At 33.1% G+C, this 16,891-nt stretch overlaps 2 protein-coding genes across 7 annotated transcripts; both read left to right on the top strand.

The window, feature by feature from the left end:
• Positions 1-3,237: 3,237 nt before the first annotated feature.
• Positions 3,238-5,689, top strand: LOC145138084 (uncharacterized). 3 transcript variants are annotated; one of them, XR_013721319.1, is made up of 4 exons: positions 3,238-3,388; positions 4,121-4,172; positions 4,652-4,700; positions 5,149-5,689. XR_013721319.1 is itself a non-coding variant. In XM_079072232.1 (4 exons), exons 2-4 carry the CDS (start codon positions 4,149-4,151, stop codon positions 5,399-5,401), a joined length of 255 nt encoding a protein of 84 aa, XP_078928358.1. In that variant the 5' UTR covers positions 3,238-3,388; positions 4,121-4,148; the 3' UTR covers positions 5,402-5,689. The 3 variants fall into 3 exon arrangements, 2 of the variants coding, with proteins under 2 accessions (XP_078928358.1, XP_078928357.1); XM_079072232.1 differs by having other exon boundaries at positions 5,220-5,689; XM_079072231.1 differs by having other exon boundaries at positions 5,145-5,689.
• Positions 5,690-9,730: 4,041 nt separating this feature from the next.
• Positions 9,731-16,527, top strand: LOC145136154 (uncharacterized). Of its 4 annotated transcripts, none has more exons than XR_013720261.1 (12): positions 9,731-10,429; positions 10,536-11,190; positions 11,282-11,327; positions 11,822-11,960; positions 12,808-12,861; positions 12,974-13,047; positions 13,134-13,218; positions 13,299-13,412; positions 14,077-14,144; positions 14,917-14,968; positions 15,388-15,436; positions 15,877-16,527. XR_013720261.1 is itself a non-coding variant. In XM_079070341.1 (9 exons), the coding sequence occupies exons 4-9, from the start codon at positions 11,958-11,960 to the stop codon at positions 13,490-13,492; spliced, it is 348 nt and encodes a 115-aa protein (XP_078926467.1). In that variant the 5' UTR covers positions 9,734-10,429; positions 10,536-11,190; positions 11,282-11,352; positions 11,822-11,957; the 3' UTR covers positions 13,493-13,743. The 4 variants fall into 4 exon arrangements, 2 of the variants coding, with proteins under 2 accessions (XP_078926467.1, XP_078926466.1); XR_013720260.1 differs by having other exon boundaries at positions 9,743-10,429; positions 11,282-11,352; XM_079070341.1 differs by lacking the exons at positions 14,077-14,144; positions 14,917-14,968; positions 15,388-15,436; positions 15,877-16,527 and adding an exon at positions 13,475-13,743 and having other exon boundaries at positions 9,734-10,429; positions 11,282-11,352.
• Positions 16,528-16,891: the final 364 nt, after the last annotated feature.

The raw sequence follows: 16,891 nt of genomic DNA, 5'->3' as shown, positions 1-16,891 counted from the left end.
TATTTAGTGTCATTGATGTTGTAAAATGTAGGTTGAAAATGTTCACCGAAAATGTTTGTAGTAAAAGTTTGTAAGTGTTTGTTGTAGTGAAAGATTCATTGTAAATGTTTTGTAAACTGTTTGTAAAATGTTCGTATCTCCCCAGAAAATCCCATATTTTCTACTAAAATGTAGTCTTCTACCAAGACCCAAATGTTCTGTTTGTTTATCTATAAGAGTATGCATTTTTCCCGAGTATTACTATTATTATCAAAATATAGTTTGCACATTATCGTTTATTGTGAAAACGTTCCATGGTATATGTGTTAGGGAAAATATTATAGTACTGTAGTTTGTATGTGGTAACTACCGTAGTACTAATTACCTTAAAGCCAATGAATTATAAGGTAAATGTAAAGATACTCGTAATCATACTGATTAACGGATGAAACACGACGACCTGCTGGTGTCGAAATAAATGTGACATTTGTCACCCCTTGGCTTGGTCGGCTGGGGACTGTAGCTAGCAGTCAGGGTGTGGGATGGTCTGTCTCGTATAGATCTATACACACAATGCCCGCTCTCCCTCCAGGAGACTCTGGTTACCAACGTGACAACGGTGAAATCCGCGTCATGAGGATGTATCTCATACTCTAAATGTTATGTTCGTGTATGTTCCTTCTATTTACTTGTAAATGTATATGTATATGTATATGTTCTCTTCTTTGTACTTGTATATGTATATGTTATCTTCTCTGTACTTGTATATGTATATGTTCTTGTTTGTTCCTCATCATAGCAAGTTATGTTTGTTTCTCATCATAGTATGTTCTTGTAATAGTAAGTAGTGATCTCCTAAACAATACATATTATAGTTTACTTGAACTGTTGTTTGTATGCTTTAGCGTTTTTGCATACCTTTGCTACCCCAAAGGCATGGAACTGAAGTAAAAACTTTTATATCTATACACATATACATAATATATAACTAAGATTTCAACGACCTTCGGATAAATAACTGGGTACTCTAAGTCCACAACCAAACAAGGAACATGAAATAAAGTGGGCTATCAGTCCTAAGTCCTTCAAATCCTACTTATATAACTATATATGTATAGACATGAATTTAATAATAATATAAGTTTAAAAGAGTTTAATAAAAGGTTTAGTAATTAAAAGAGTTTGAAAAGAGTTTAGAAAACAGTTGTTTGATAACACATTTTGAAAAGTATAAAAATCTATTTGATTGACAGTTATTGATCACATGTGATTGATATAATAACTTAATAATTCAACTTGTATTCCCCCCCATAAAAGCATTTAAAATCATTTCAAAGGTTGATTTAGAGGTATGAACTCACCTGAAGTGAGTAACTCGAATGAAAGATCGATATAGGATTGTCGGGTGTCAAATGAGTCTTGAGCACAAACAAATCCTATTTAACATGTAATTACACATATATGAATACATTTAGGGTATAAAACCACTAATAGACATATGGACACGCCTTAGGGACATAGAAATACTTAGAATTAAGTGTTATCAACACCTATTGATGCACTTCAAGAGTGTATGGCTCTAGATAGGAGTGTAAGGCCACCAAAACTTGACTTTTGGGTGTGTGCGGCCAGGTGTATGGCCAAGGTGTGCGGCCTGGCATGTGTGCGACCGCACACTCCCTAAGAAGTGTGTCCAAATCGTGTTTCCAAGCCATGAGGGTGTTCTAAGGACAGTGTTTTGGCCGTTGCTAAGCTTGGATGGGTGTTTAAGGCCATTTTAGGGGCTAAAATAGTGTGTGCGGTCACACATGGCGTGTGTGGCCGTACACACATGAAGATCTTAAGAAGGTGGTGATCTTAAGGCTTAAATCCATGAAGAAGGTAAGCTAGGGTGATGCACCAATGATCTAAGATAGTATACTTACCTGATTGAAGAATGAGAGGGAGATCTTGGCGGTTCTTGAGAGAAAACGTGTTCCAGCTTTGAAGGAGTGGGAAATGGGTTTAAAGTCAGCCAAGGCTCCTATATATAGGTGTGAGTGTAAGGCTGAGAGGGTGTACGATTGGGTGTGTGCGGCTGGGTAGCCGCACATTCAGGTGTGCGGCCGTACACACCATGTTTGGTGTGTTTGGCTCAATTTCAAGATGCCTCACACTCACAAACCCTTCCTAAGACCCATATCTAGGTTATACTAGGCTTAAAGCACTCACATAGACCCAAGACTGCGTTAAAAGATAGCAAAACGAGGCTAACTTGGATAGAAATGATGTATGATTGCACAAGCTAGAAATTTCGGGTTGTCACAGTAGGGCTTCTCGCCACCTTTACGTGGATAAAAGGTTCGTTGGAAACAGACTTAGGATGAGGGAGTTATGGCATTTTGAAGATATTGGCAAATGTGGCCCCTAATGGAAATATTTGGCAGATCAGCCCCATGCATGCGAGGGTGCATGCACGCGTTTGGCTGGGTACGCCCAACGTATAAGGCAATGTGGGTTGCAGGTGGTTTGTGTGTACGCTGGGCGTACTAAGGGGTACGCGGGGGGTACCCCATTTAGAGCAAAACCCTAATTTCGGGGTTCCTACCCTATATAAGCAACATTATACCACCCCTTTGGTCATTTTAAGTCAGCCACCACCTCTTTTGACGTTCATGAAACCCTAGAGTGCCTTGAGTAAGCTTTTGGACCTTGGAGATGAGTGTTTATGATGATTTGTGTAAGATAAGAAGAAAGTTGATGACTCATTTCCTGGAGGGAGCTTGTAGATCCAGAAAGTTCTCATCTTTTGCAATCTATTGGAGGTAAAAAGCTATGATCTTGTCTTCTCATTTCATAGATCTTCTTTTGGGTTTGTTCTTAGTCATTTTAGCCTCTTTTGGGTGGTTCTTGTGAGTTTTAGTTGTTTTAGAAGTTGTTATCGTGGATCTGGATGTTTTGGGTGTCCCAAAGGCATAAAAATGTGATCATTATGGTTTAGTTGGACTCATGCATGTGTTAAGACCTTTCATTAAGCTCTTTTAAGCTCTAAAGTCCCATTAAGCCATGTATGTAAGTAAAGTTGCCAACTTTAAGTATTAAGTCATTTGTGAACTGGAGAGTTGGAGCAAAGGCTGAAGTGATTAAGTGCTTATTATTATTATTATTGTTTTATCAAAAAATTTATTTAGAATCAAGAAAATTTTATATAAACTCACATCCGGTTCAAATAAAAGAGCCAAAGTCGAAGTTATGTGATTGGTCGAGTGGGTATTTGTTTCACAGTTCAATGGGCCACGGCCCAGAGGATAAGTTTAGGGTTTGATGTTACGCCTATAAAAATTGATCCATCTCCACCTTAGGGTTCCGGTACAGCGTAGAGCGGAGGAGAAGCCGGCAAATCAGGGGACGATTGCTTCACGTAATAACGGTAATCGTGAAAACCCAATCTTCCGAGTCTACTAATTTCATTACTGTGTGATTTCTGATACTGATCCCGATCCCGATTCGAGGACAATGGTTTTGTTTAGTTATTTTCTAGGGTTTGTTTTCCGTGTTTCTTTTTCATTCTGATATAAGTTTCCATGGTTCATCGACTCTGAAGAAATTAAGTTTATTTATTTCGCATCAAGCGTAAAAAAGTTTCAAATTGATCGAAAAGTTAGTTTTTTTTCCTAATTGTAGGAGTTGTTGACTATCGGATAAAATGCCTTTACAAAGTTGTTTCATTTTCATCTTAGTTTGGCTTTGTTTGAAGGGGGACAAGAAAAGTCGAATATTAATGTAAAATTTGTTTTCCCATGGTTTTATGTGCGTGATTCATGGATCTGCTGTATGTTTGGTATTGTTTAACTCTCTTGATTGGTTTTATTCAGCTCATTTGTACCTTTGACTTTTGAACATGTTTGCTGCTATGATTATGACATTAGTTTTCTTACATAAAGAATTATGTAATATGTATTTTGTCAGTTTATAACAACTTAAGTATGAATACAACAGTTTATGTACATGTATACATGCATAGCATAAGCATATGTAGTCTGCATCAATAATTAACAATGATTGGGCAATTTTAAGTGTGATCTGGTGAATTAATTATCCATATGTATATCACAAGGCAGTTGAATTGGTTTTGGGCTTTGGTTTTTGAACTCTTATTTAGGCTTCAAAAGTCAACCAACCGCAGATTGATGGGGAAAAGAAGACTGGATCAGGTTTGTATGCAATTGCTAGTTTCTGTCGCAAAAGTTTCTTCTAAATATGTTCAATTAGAATTATAGATACTCACTTAGCACTTATCCATCCTTGTATATAAAAGATATACAAAGAAGAAGTTGATTTAAAATCTTTAAGTTGTGATTTGTTAAATATGTAACTCTCTAATTACTTACACACCAGTAATGCCTTCTTCTATGGAGAATGGAACAGCCAACACCCTAGATCTGTCATCAAGGTGTAGGGTTTTGACATCTGGCTTTCTCTTTGGAACACTCTCTACAATTTGATCATCAAAATTATTATAGTTAGAAGATATCCATAAATCGATTGGAAATCTTGAAAGAATAAGGTGTAAATCCTTTGGTTGGAAGATTAAGGTTTTATTAGGATGAGTTTGATTAAATTTTATTCCAAGATTAGAATATGGTGTTGAAAAAAATAAACCTTTATACTGACTTTAAATTTTTTGATTCAGGGAACGAGCCACAAGACATGGATCAAGATCAAGGACACCATGGCTCCAGGTTTCTAGAAAATTTTATTATTTTTGAATGACATAATTTTTGCTTTATTTAAAATGTGTGGGAGAATTGCATATATATGCTCTTGTTAAACATCAAAATATCATATTTGCCAAATTCCCATTTTTTAAAAAAAATTTATGATCTTTTTAAATCCTTATATTTATTAATTTTCTATTAAACAAACTTTGATAAATTTGCAATTTAACTTCAAACACCTGTCTAAAAGAAAGTATTGGAAGAAGGGTTCTATTCCAATATTTTGCTAGGGTTTTGTGTGTGAGGGAGAAAATTGTAAAGGGGGTTTAGAACTGAATATGTTAATGAATTCAGGGAAAATTTTGAGAAGGAATTGATTTGTTATCAACTATCTCTTTTTTATTTTTTGCACTTGAGCTTTTTATGGTTGTATAAGTAAAGTACATTTGTTTATATTTTTCCGCGTAGATAGTTTGGGTTTGTTGGCCAACAATATAAAAAAAATTATGAATGATATTGAGTCCATGTCAAACACACTCAAAGGTCTGGACGCTAGTGCACACACTATTGAAGAGCGTCTCAAAAGATATGGTCTACTGCCAAAGCCAGAGCTAGAGCCAGAGCCAGAAGTTGAAATAGGCCCAAATGAAGTTAAAAGAGGCCCAAAGGATCGTCTACCATCTTTCCCTGAGAAGTTTGATAATCAATCTACAAGGTTTTTGTAAATGGATAGAGGGAGTAGAAAGCTCTTTCAGGTGTTTTTTTCCGTTGTCAGGGTATGACAAAGCTGAACTTGTATTCAACACATTGCCAAAGCAAGGAGAGGCTTTCAGATGGTGGCACGGTATCCAAAATTTAAGCATGCAAGTTGATAATCGCAAGTTTACTTGGGATGAGATGAAGTTGCTGTTTATGGCTGAATTCGTTTCTCCAGAATGTTTGGTACCCAACAAGAAATCCAAAACATCCTTGTAATGTTTTCAAATTTACCATGGAACATTATGATGTGTCAAGTTGTACACTCATTAATGTATGTTAATTTTTATGTATTACAAATAACAAATAGTGAAAATAAATACCAACTTTTAATACATAAAAAACACTAAGACGTATTCAAAATATATATTAAACACTTATAAAGGGAATAAAAATATATCATCAATTTCAAAAAAAAAATTCATAATATAGAAAGTTATTGGTCGTTAATTTACTTTTAATCTCAAACACTAGTATACCAAGAAAAATTTAGGTAATAAGTATGGACTCATTTCTTCAAGCCTTGATACAAATATCTAAAATATATTATTTCTATATATAATAAATAACATAAACAAATAAAGATAATATAAATTTCAATAACATAGAAGCACTAAAACAAACAGCCATTATCATATTTGCATTCAAAAACATATTAAACACTTATAAAGTCTATAAAAAAATCAAAAAAATTCTAAAAACACAATTTATATTTTTCTATAACAAGGAAGGTTGTTGATCTTTAATATACCTTTCATCTCAAACATAATTATATCAAGAAAATTTCGTGTTGAAGTAACCATGGATGCGGGAAAAGTCATTCTTCAAGTCTTCGTATTTGAATCATTAACTTATTCAACAACATAAATGTTTTTGTAACAAATTCTTAATTATATACTATTAATATGCATACAACATGTATAAATGAGAGAAAAATAAAAGATCAAAGATTAAATGTCATTAACTTAATAATTATAAAAATCAAGTTAAAAAATCTTTTCAACGGATGTGATTAATTAATTAAACGTTGAAGGGTTGTGGAGGTTTTAAATAAATGTGGTGCAAAATGATGATTTATCTTGAACTAATAAAGAGGCACGTGTGTTGCACATAACTTTTTTTTTTTTGATGTTTGATGGGTCAGGGAACAACATGTTGTAGGACAAAGAGGAAATTTGAAAAAAATAGATGTCTTCCAACCATGGGAATTGTGATGCATTGACCTGAAGATTTTTGTAGAAAAGATATCAAGAATTTCCAATAAACTAAAAGCATGTATCTTACAACTTATGACAATCAAGAGAAATACGTCATCAACCACCATAGGATCTAGGGGTGGAATTGGTACGGTACCAATTCATTTTTCTCTAAACCGTGTACCGTACCAACTATAATTGGTATAAAAAAATTGCTACCGGTACCGTACCAAGAATACTTGGTACCAATTTATTTGGCTACCAACAAGTTTGGTTGGTACAAATTGGTAATAGTATATACCAACTTCTTTTAATTTTCTTTTATAAGATTTAAAAATAAGCAAAGACATCGGGATTTTGATGTGTAGTATAGAAATTAGTTACGTAGTTCTTTTAGTTTACAAAAGAATTCTATTGAAGTAACGCTAAAGTAACGTTTTAATATTGTGCTTTAACGTGGTAATAACTATTGACTAATACGACCAAATGACTAATATAATGTTATTAAAACTGTGTACACTAAATACAATTAACAGTTGAAATATATATATATATATATATATATATATATATATATATATATATATATATATATATATATATATATATATATATATATGTATCAAATGAATTGGTTGGTACGGTATTATCATGGTATTCCAATTTTTGTACCATTACAGTACCAACATTGATCAATTGGTATGGTACTACCAACCAAACATGTTGGCTACCAAATATATTGGCTACCATGTTTCTTGGTTCGGTTGGTAACATGTTGGTTGGTTTTCCATGGTACAATTTTAACAGCCCTAATAGGATCTAGTGATAATAGGGCGCCCTTGTAACCCTACATTCTAGATGCTATCAACTTCTTCATCCTTATATACGTCAACATTAGGCTCAAAGATAAAGTGCACAGAAAGTTACGTCACTTTGAGAGCAGGTTAATATTTTTAAGATATACGCATTACCGCGATCTCAAAAATATAATTTTCGTAGAAATCCAACTTAAAATAAGAGGAATATAACAATTATAGCAAATATAGATCTACCGTTGGTAAGAAATTACAACGACGAAAACTACGAAGAGAATAGTCGACTTTTAAAGAATGTCGCCAAAAGGAAAAACGTACTACACCAAAAAGTAGAAATTATGAGATAACGAACAACTAAAATAGATATCATGCGAGAGAGTTATTATTTTAACGATTAGAAATTTTGGTCGAAAAACAAGTTAAAACTAGCCAAAATGACCAAAATGAAAGTTGTAGTGCTCGTCAAGATCTTTGCGAATAGATAAAAGTCATTGAAAACGGAATTCGTATGTGAGAGATATGAAATTTACAAACTTCTTTTTTTACTTGCGTGCACGCCTGCGTGCAGTGCCCAACGTGCTTTCTGACACATGATTCGATTGGATACGGGATGACGTTACACCATAGGATAAGGACACGTGTCAGCACCAGGATGGCTGGTGCGCACTGCCCGACGCGCACATCAAAAACCCCTATAAATAGGGAGCTCTGATCAATCCTTTCCTCACACCTTTTAAACTCTCACTCTCTTTCTACCTTGTTTTGCGTGCCACTCCTACTCGATTATCTTTCGAAGTTCCGGTCTCATGGATTTCTACCCTACATCAGTGGTTTCATGCTCTGCGGTGAGTTCACGACCCCATTTTCAAACTGTTTTCGGGGGGGGGGGGGGGGGATACAGGTTAAAATGCTAGGATATTATAATTGCTATTAATTTTAGTTATTGTATAGCTAGTTATTGTTGGATTATGTGTCTAAGCCCATAACTAAAATTGGTATACTTGAATTAATAGTGACAAAGTCCTTTTTGAGTTCCCTTAAAACCTAGTAATTGAAAGGAAGACTTGTTAAGAAAGAGTCGTTAGTATGCCTAATTCACGAAGCTAATCTATAAGAGGGGTATAAGGAATCTGTCTATAAAACCGATGTTAGTTGATGATTGCTTACTTACCCGATTCTCGATAGAACCGGTTCAAACTGTTTTTTAAAACGTTAAGACTAACCATCCTATCGTCATTCCGTTATCAACTTTCAAACATTATGCTTTGATCTTCTAATTTATGTTTTATCAAATATAGTAGTTATTTAGAAATAAATAACCAAGTTAATAGTTAGAAAATTATTAAATATAAACTTATAGCTAAAGTGATACTTTATTTTTATATTACTTGTGTCTCTTTTGTATTTAGTTACTTTTTTGTTCACGATAATTTAATATATGCATATCAATAATTAATAATTATTAATCATTCTAATTTTTTTAACTAATTAAAGAAAGTAGAAACATTACGATTAAAAAAACAATGTGAAGAAAAAAGGGATGTCATTTCAATTTGGGGTTTTAAGTCAAAGTGGTTTTGCTTTTTGTAAAATGGTTTTGACATTGTATAAATTGGGTGTGAATAACAACACCCCTTCATGGCATGCTAGATTAAGGACGAAGATTTGGTTTGTAGCCACGTGCAAAGAATGCAATGTTACGTGGAACACCTTGTTAGGCTTAATCACAATTTAAGTATTAAGTCATCTGTGAGAATCAGACCGGAAAGTTGGAACAAAGGCTGAAGTGATTAAGTGTTTATTATATATATATATTAAAATTCTCCACCCTTAGCTACAGTAAAGTGGCTAAGGGATTGGCAAAATTGGTCCCTTTTATTTGCTGTAAATCGGAATTGGTCCACCTATTTATTGAAATAGCAATTTTGTCCTTGTAAGAATAACAGTTTTTAATGTTCAGTCCATGGATCGTATATATATTATATATATTAAAATTCTCCACCCTTAGCTACAGTAAAGTGGCTAAGGGATTGGCAAAACTGGTCCCTTTTATTTGCTGTAAATCGGAATTGGTCCACCTATTTATTGAAATAGCAATTTTGTCCTTGTAAGAATAACAGTTTTTAATGTTCAGTCCATGGATCGTCAACGTCACTGTTCATTCAGCAAACGTGTTCTCTTCTCTTTCACCACCACTGTTCATTCAGCAAACGTGTCATCTTCTCTTTTACCTCGGGTTACTCTGTTCCACCGCTTAGATACATGTCTGATGCTACGTTTTTCCCACCGACAATCTACCGCTTTTTTCTTATCTGCTCTATATACCACTTTTCAAACTCTGTCTTGGAAAGCTTGGAGACAACCCTTCGACTTCTCTTCCTTACCCTTCTATCTTTCTCTCTCTTTAAGAAAAAGTCGGCTCCTCTTCCTTACCACGAGCCACCGTCACCCCATTTACCGGCTCAGCCGATGTCATTCCTCCTGTTGGTGAAGAACGACGAAACGAGCGGTGACCGGGGGTTCCCAACAAAAACCCTAAACTGATTTTGATCGTCTGTATGTCCATCTCCACTTTGAATTGAGAATCAATGACCACCATTATGCCACCAGGTATGTGTTGTGAGCGAGTGGAAAAGAATGACTGAGGTGTAGACGATGGACTTGACCGACAGTGAAGCAGGAAGAAACAACGTCACCGCTTATAATCTCCATCAAAAGCTTATTTTGAAGTCTATTACTTTGCAGGGGTCAGTTGATTGAAGGTTAGTACTTCATTAGTTGCAGGGCTCACTCGATTTGAGCTTCTTCTCGCTTCCGATGTTTATCTTATTTCAGTCCACCACCTTCATGTTTTCGTATGCCAACACTGTCAAATGTTTCAACCACTTCATCTACATCATGCTTCTGCCTCCGTCTCTATTGGAAGTCGTCCGGTCGAACCCTAGATGTTCTCTTCCTCATCTAATTAATCGATCCTGACCACAAGGTAAATGATTTGACTAATCGATTCAAGTTAACTGGAGATTAATATTTTTTTTGGTTTGGAAATTTAACTTTACATCAACTCCTCCTCTATTTTCTGCCATCCGTAGGTACGTTTTCGTCTATTATTTCTGTTTTCTGTCTTTGTACAAGTATTTTGGGTGTTGAACGGGTGGTCGGAAGGAAGATGTGGGTGGGTCTGTTTGATTCAAATTTAGAGAAGAAATTTGGTGAATTTCAAGGGTGTAGTGAACAAAGACGCAAGCAATTGGAAGATTCAGATAAATAAAATACAACAATTACAGGATCTGAGCAGGTTAGACTTTGTGTCTATTTGATTTTTAGGGGCAATTTGGTAAATTTCTCCTTTTTACATTCATCTACGATGACATGAACTTAGAAAGAGGTAAAATTCAATTTTTCCTATGATTTTTGTATTTTGGGGTATCAAATATTCATCCTACTTCTTTATCTAAACTTTATCTTTTGGTGTTTGTAGTGGCATAATTGAGATGCTTGAAAAAGGGACGCATGTGATCAGATTTCATCTTAATGTTTGTTAAATTGCTTGATGAGACCCATAATGATAATCCTCCTTCATCTCTAAAACAAGATTGTCATGGATAAAACTAAAGGTTGTTGGATACGGAAACAAGAGTTGGTTTATTGTTTCCATCACTGGCAATATGATGGGTGTCGGAGGGATGACTTTTTTGCAGGCATCAGTCATCACTTATTTCTACCGCTGTCTGTTTTCATGGTTAGGTAATATAACAGGACATTACTTTCAGTTCATACCTGTAAATATTCTTATTATCTAAAATCTTAGATTATAATGGAATTATGAAAAGTGCAGAATTGAATGACTAGACTACATGATAATGAAGATGTCACCTGTGAAGGTTTTGTTTAATTACTCAAGAATAAGTTATGTACTCATTCAGTCATTCTTTTATTTTCTTTTATGAATTGGTACAAATCTTTGTTTTCAGTATTATACATATAATACTAAATTACTAATGTTATTTGAATACTATACTCAGTATGCAATCTAACCATCAAATTTTATAGAATTTTAAGACTTTCCAATAAGACTAATTTTTCAACTAAACTTAGAAAATTTTCCTTCTAAATGAATAACTACTTTCAAAGAACCCTCCGTTTTTGTTTTTCCCACCGACAATCTACCGCTTTTTTCTTATCAAGAATATTAGGACTTCATGAGTAAACATGCAAAAATATGAATTTATCTGAAAAAAGAAAAATCCAAATAGACATGAAGAACCATACACACAAGTTGCAGAAACAAATTACAAATAAAAATATATGGAACTATGATCTATAAACATTTTCATAATGTTTTTAAAATTAGAATGTAATTTTTTTACTCTACCAGACATGTGTTCTTGCAATGCCAAAAAATGGAATTGGATTGTTCCCAGATGTGTGTTTTGCTTATACAGAAGCTAAGAGTCTAGGCCAACAGATTGGTAATGGAGTTTTGAGGAAGACTACAAACGAAATGGAACTTAATGGTGAGTGTTTTTTATTTATTATCTTTTTAAATATTAAAGAAAAGGTTTTATTGTTTATTATTTTAAAAAAGTTACAGATGATAGGAATGAAGGCTTCATTGACATTGCGAAAATGATTTGCTAAAGCCAAATGACAAGATTACCCTTACCCACCTTTTCTCTGTACTTCCATCACGACTTTTACATGTGTTAAACATTGATGATAGAAATCTCAAATAGGAAGAAGTTGAAGTAAGGTGTTTAAAAGTATGCTTTTGAAAACATATTACCATCTGCCTTCTAATTTATACTAATCAAAATGGACTGTTGATAGTGGTATTGTTATATTTTTAGAGAAATACAAAAAAAAAAAAAACCCCACATGTACTTTCATAATCTTATTGATTTTGTCATTTACCTGTTTTATTTAGTCATTAAACCATTATACTTTCTTTTACTGTCTCAAAATTGGCCTGATTTGATATTATAAAAATTACAAAAAAAAAAAACAAACTTATTTTTACCATTATACTTTTTTTATCATCTAAAAATTTTATTTACTAATTAAGCCACTACACTAATATTTTTTTATTGATTTAGTCATTAAACTCTTAGTTTTTTTACGATTTAGCCACAGAACTATTATGATGAAAATCTAAAAAAAAATAGTTCAGTGGCTAAATTACATGATTCAAAGTTTTTTTTTTTTTTTTTTTTTTTGTCATAAAATGGCTGGTCTATTTGATAACAGTTGGTCTATTTGCCCCCTGTCCATCCTTCTAACAGTTAAAAAAAAATTAATGACATTCTACTTTTTGTTTATTCATATTATATATTATGAAGCAAAAAAATTGGAAATATGATGCAGGTCAAATGGAAGGCTTGCAATCTTGGGTCTCAAACCACAAGCTTACCAGCATTGGTTAGTTTAATTTATAAACTTTAACTTTTATTCAATATAATGATAGATTTGATTTTTTTGAATAATCAAACCGACAAAATATAATGGAGTCTTGACAAAAATGTATATGTAGGCACAATTTGGGCAACAGCAGTTGCTACATCAATGGCTTACACAAGTGCTAAGAGAGATGCATTTAAGCCTAACGTTAGATATACAATTTAAATTGAAGCATTTAAACAATTTATATTTATCTCTATGGTTATTTTATATGTATTTGTTTGCCACTATAGGATGCATGCATTAGGTTTAACGTTGGTAGTTCAACTTTCAGTTGGGTTTAAGCCTATTCGCGTATATTCATATATTGAATGGCAGGTATGCATCTGAACATAGAATTTGTTATTCCATAAAAGATTTAAGAATGTAGGCTGAAAATCTATTTTGCTGATATGAAGGTGGATGAATTGGAGAAAGCTATTTCTGAGGCAGCTAGAGACCCCGCTAAATATGGAATCGATCAACCCGAACTTGAAAGAAGATTTAAATGGACAAGAACCGCTACGACTCAAGTAAATTCTTTTTTTTATTTTTAATATAAACATTAAAAATTCACATAGTTGATTTTATTCAGGAGGTGTTAAGAAATTAGTGGTTGGAACAGACTTGAATGACAGTAGCTCTTCCACATTTAGTGGGATGTATCAAGAACTAATGAGTCTGTCAAGTGCACGTCAGCAAGTCTGATGTAAAGTGGGTTTTTTTGCATATCTTAGAACAAGAAAACTAAAATAGAGCAATGTATTTTCATTTGAATGTTTAGCTTTATGTAATTTGGATCCTTTTTTTCTGCAAAGGGCAATGTCCTTTATTTTTATTATTTTAAGCATCAAAATTGTAAAAGGGCGAATTGCAGAGAATAACAACATACTTAACTGTGGCTACCAATTAAGACAATCTACTATACATGTACACAAAAACAACACCTTCCAACCCCCGCAACGCGGGGGAACACATCTAGTTATTATTATTATTATTATTATTGTTTTATCAAAGAATTTATTTAGAATCAAGAAAAATTTAGTAAACTCACATCCGGCTCAAATAAAAGAGCCAAAGTCGAAGTTATGCTATTGGTCGATTGGGTATTTGTTTAAAAGTTCAATGGGCCACGGCCCAGGGATAAGTTTAGGGTTTGATGTTACGCCTATAAAAATTGATCCATCTCCACCTTAGGGTTCCGGTACAGCGTAGAGCGGAGGAGAAGCCGGCAAATCAGGGGACGGTTGCTTCATGTAATAACGGTAATCGTGAAAACCCAATCTTCCGAGTCTACTAATTTCATTACTGTATGATTTCTGATACTGATCCCGATCCCGATTCGAGGACAATGGTTTTGTTTAGTTATTTTCTAGGGTTTGTTTTCTGTGTTTCTTTTTCAGTATAAGTTTCCATGGTTCATCGACTCTGAAGAAATTAAGTTTATTTATTTTGCATCAAATTTAGGCGTAAAAAAGTTTCAAATTGATCGAAAAATTAGTTTTTTTATTCCTATTTGGAGGAGCTGTTGACTATCGGATAAAATGCCTTTACAAAGTTGTTTCATTTTCATCTTAGTTTGGCTTTGTTTGAAGGGGGACAAGATAAGTCGAATATTAATGTAAAATTTGTTTTCTCATGGTTTTATGTGCGTGATTCATGGATCTGCTGTATGTTTGGTATTGTTTAACTTTCTTCAGCTCATTTTGTACCTTTGACTTCAGCTCATTTTGTACCTTTGACTTTTGTACATGTTTGCTGCTATGATTATGTAGGAACATGAGGATGAACACATTAGTTTTCTTACGTAAGGAATTATGTAATATGTATTTTGTCAGTTTATAACAATTTAAGTATGAATACAATAGTTTATGTACATGTATACATGCATACCATAAGCATACGCATATGTAGTCTGCATCAATAATTAACAATGATTGGGCAATTTTAAGTGGGATCTGGTGAATTAATTATCCATATTTATATCACAAGGCAGTTGAATTTGTTTTGGGCTTTGGTTTTTGAACTCTTATTTAGGCTTTAAAAGACAACCAACCGCAGATGGATGGGGAAAAAAAGACTGGATCAGGTTTGTATGCAATTCCTAGTTTCTGTTGCAAAAGTTTCTTCTAAATATGTTCAATTAGAATTATAGATACACAGAGAACAAGTCGCTTAGCAAAGAAGAAGTTGATTTAAAATCTTTAAGTTGTGATTTGTTAATTATGTAACTCTCTAATTACTTACACACCAGTAATGCCTTCTTCTATGGAGAATGGAACAGCCAACACCCTAGATCGGTCATCAAGGTGTAGGGTTTTGACATCTGGCTTTCTCTTTGGAACACTCTCTACAATTTGATCATCAAAATTATTATAATTAAAAGATATCCATAAATCGATTGGAAATCTTGAAAGAATTAGGTGTAAATCCTTTGGTTTGAAGATTAAGGTTTTATTAGGATGAGTTTGATTAAACTTTATACTGACTTTAAATTTTTTAATTCAGAGAACGAGCCACAAGACATGGATCACGATCAAGGACACCATGACTCCAGGTTTCTAGATTTTTTATTATTTTTGAATGACATAATTTTTGCTTTATTTAAAATATGTGGGAGAATTGCATATATATGCTCTTGTTAAACACCAAAATATCATATTACCCTTTCATAAACATCAAACTATCATATTTGCCCAAGGTTCTTTTTAAAAAAAAGTAAAATTTTTTTATATTTTTAATTTTCTATTAAACAATCTTTGATAAATTTGCAATTTAACTTCAAATGTACATCTATAAGATCAATTACTTTGCTTGGGTTTTGTGTGTTGAGGGAGAAAATTGTAAAGTGGGTTTAGAATTGAATTTGTTATTGAATGAAGGATAACCTTTACAAGTTATCCATTTCAAGAATTGATTTGTTATCAACTATCTTTTGTTTTGCTCTTGATATTTTTGTTCTCCTATAAGTAAAGTTTATTTGTTTATTTTTTTCAGAATCACTTCAACTTTGGTCTGCGATTTAAATAAAGTTCTGAGCGATGTTGTGTCCATGTCAAAAACGATGGAAAGACTGGGTGATCGTGTCGTATATCTGGATGGGGAGTTGCCAAATTTTCTAAAAACGCAACATCTTCCGTCTATTATTCCAAAAAATCTAATCGAACGACAGTTACTTATAAAACCTTTTAGTGAGCATTTTGATCTTCGTAGCTTTTGCCGTTGGCTAGAAGATGTAGAAAATGCTTTTGATTATTGTTTTGTCCCAGAAGATGAACAAGTAGATGTAGTCAGCTGCAAATTTCTGCCAGATGGAGAGGCTTCCAAATGGTGGAAACGTATCCGAGATATAAGCATGCAAGTTGATGAAAAAAGTCCAATTAATTGGCCTAAGATGAAGAGGCTACTTATGGCTAAATTCCTTTCTCCTGATTGTTAAGGGGTTGCATGTATTTGGAATTTAAGAAAATTAAAATCCTTTAGGCTGTTTGCTAGAAAATATTTGTTATCTGGTGAATTACAAACATATCCTTTTATCTTTTTTTCAACTTTTATTTTTTTCACTGTAATCTTTTCTTACCCTTTTGACAACTAGGCGAATGCCCGCGCGTTGCGCAGAAGCATCTATATAGCTGAAATCTTTACAAATATATGTTTTTTTAAATATAACAATAATGTCATTGTTAAATTTGATATAATAATTCGTATACGAAGTTGATATTGTATATTGATTATTTTGAATTATATGATAATATATATATCTATTAAAACTGTATAATCTCAATCTTTTGAATGACCTCTACCTACAGGTTACTTATGAATAAAATTAAATGTAATATATGGTTTAATATTATGTAGAGTTGTTATTGTTAATTCATTTTTAAAATTTATTTTCTTAACGTTTTAATTTCCATCGGTGTAATCATTTAAAACATCAAACAATTTTTTATTTATTTTAAAGGTAACAGTATAATCATTTATATAGAGTTATTTTTAACTATTGTTATTGTAA

The sequence above is a fragment of the Lactuca virosa genome, chromosome 9, assembly GCF_052849685.1.
Source record: "Lactuca virosa cultivar CGN04683 chromosome 9, Lactuca_virosa_CGN04683_v6, whole genome shotgun sequence".
NCBI lineage: Eukaryota > Viridiplantae > Streptophyta > Magnoliopsida > Asterales > Asteraceae > Lactuca > Lactuca virosa.
Note: the sequence above shows the minus strand (reverse complement) of the source record. Positions and strands in the feature narration are given on the sequence as shown.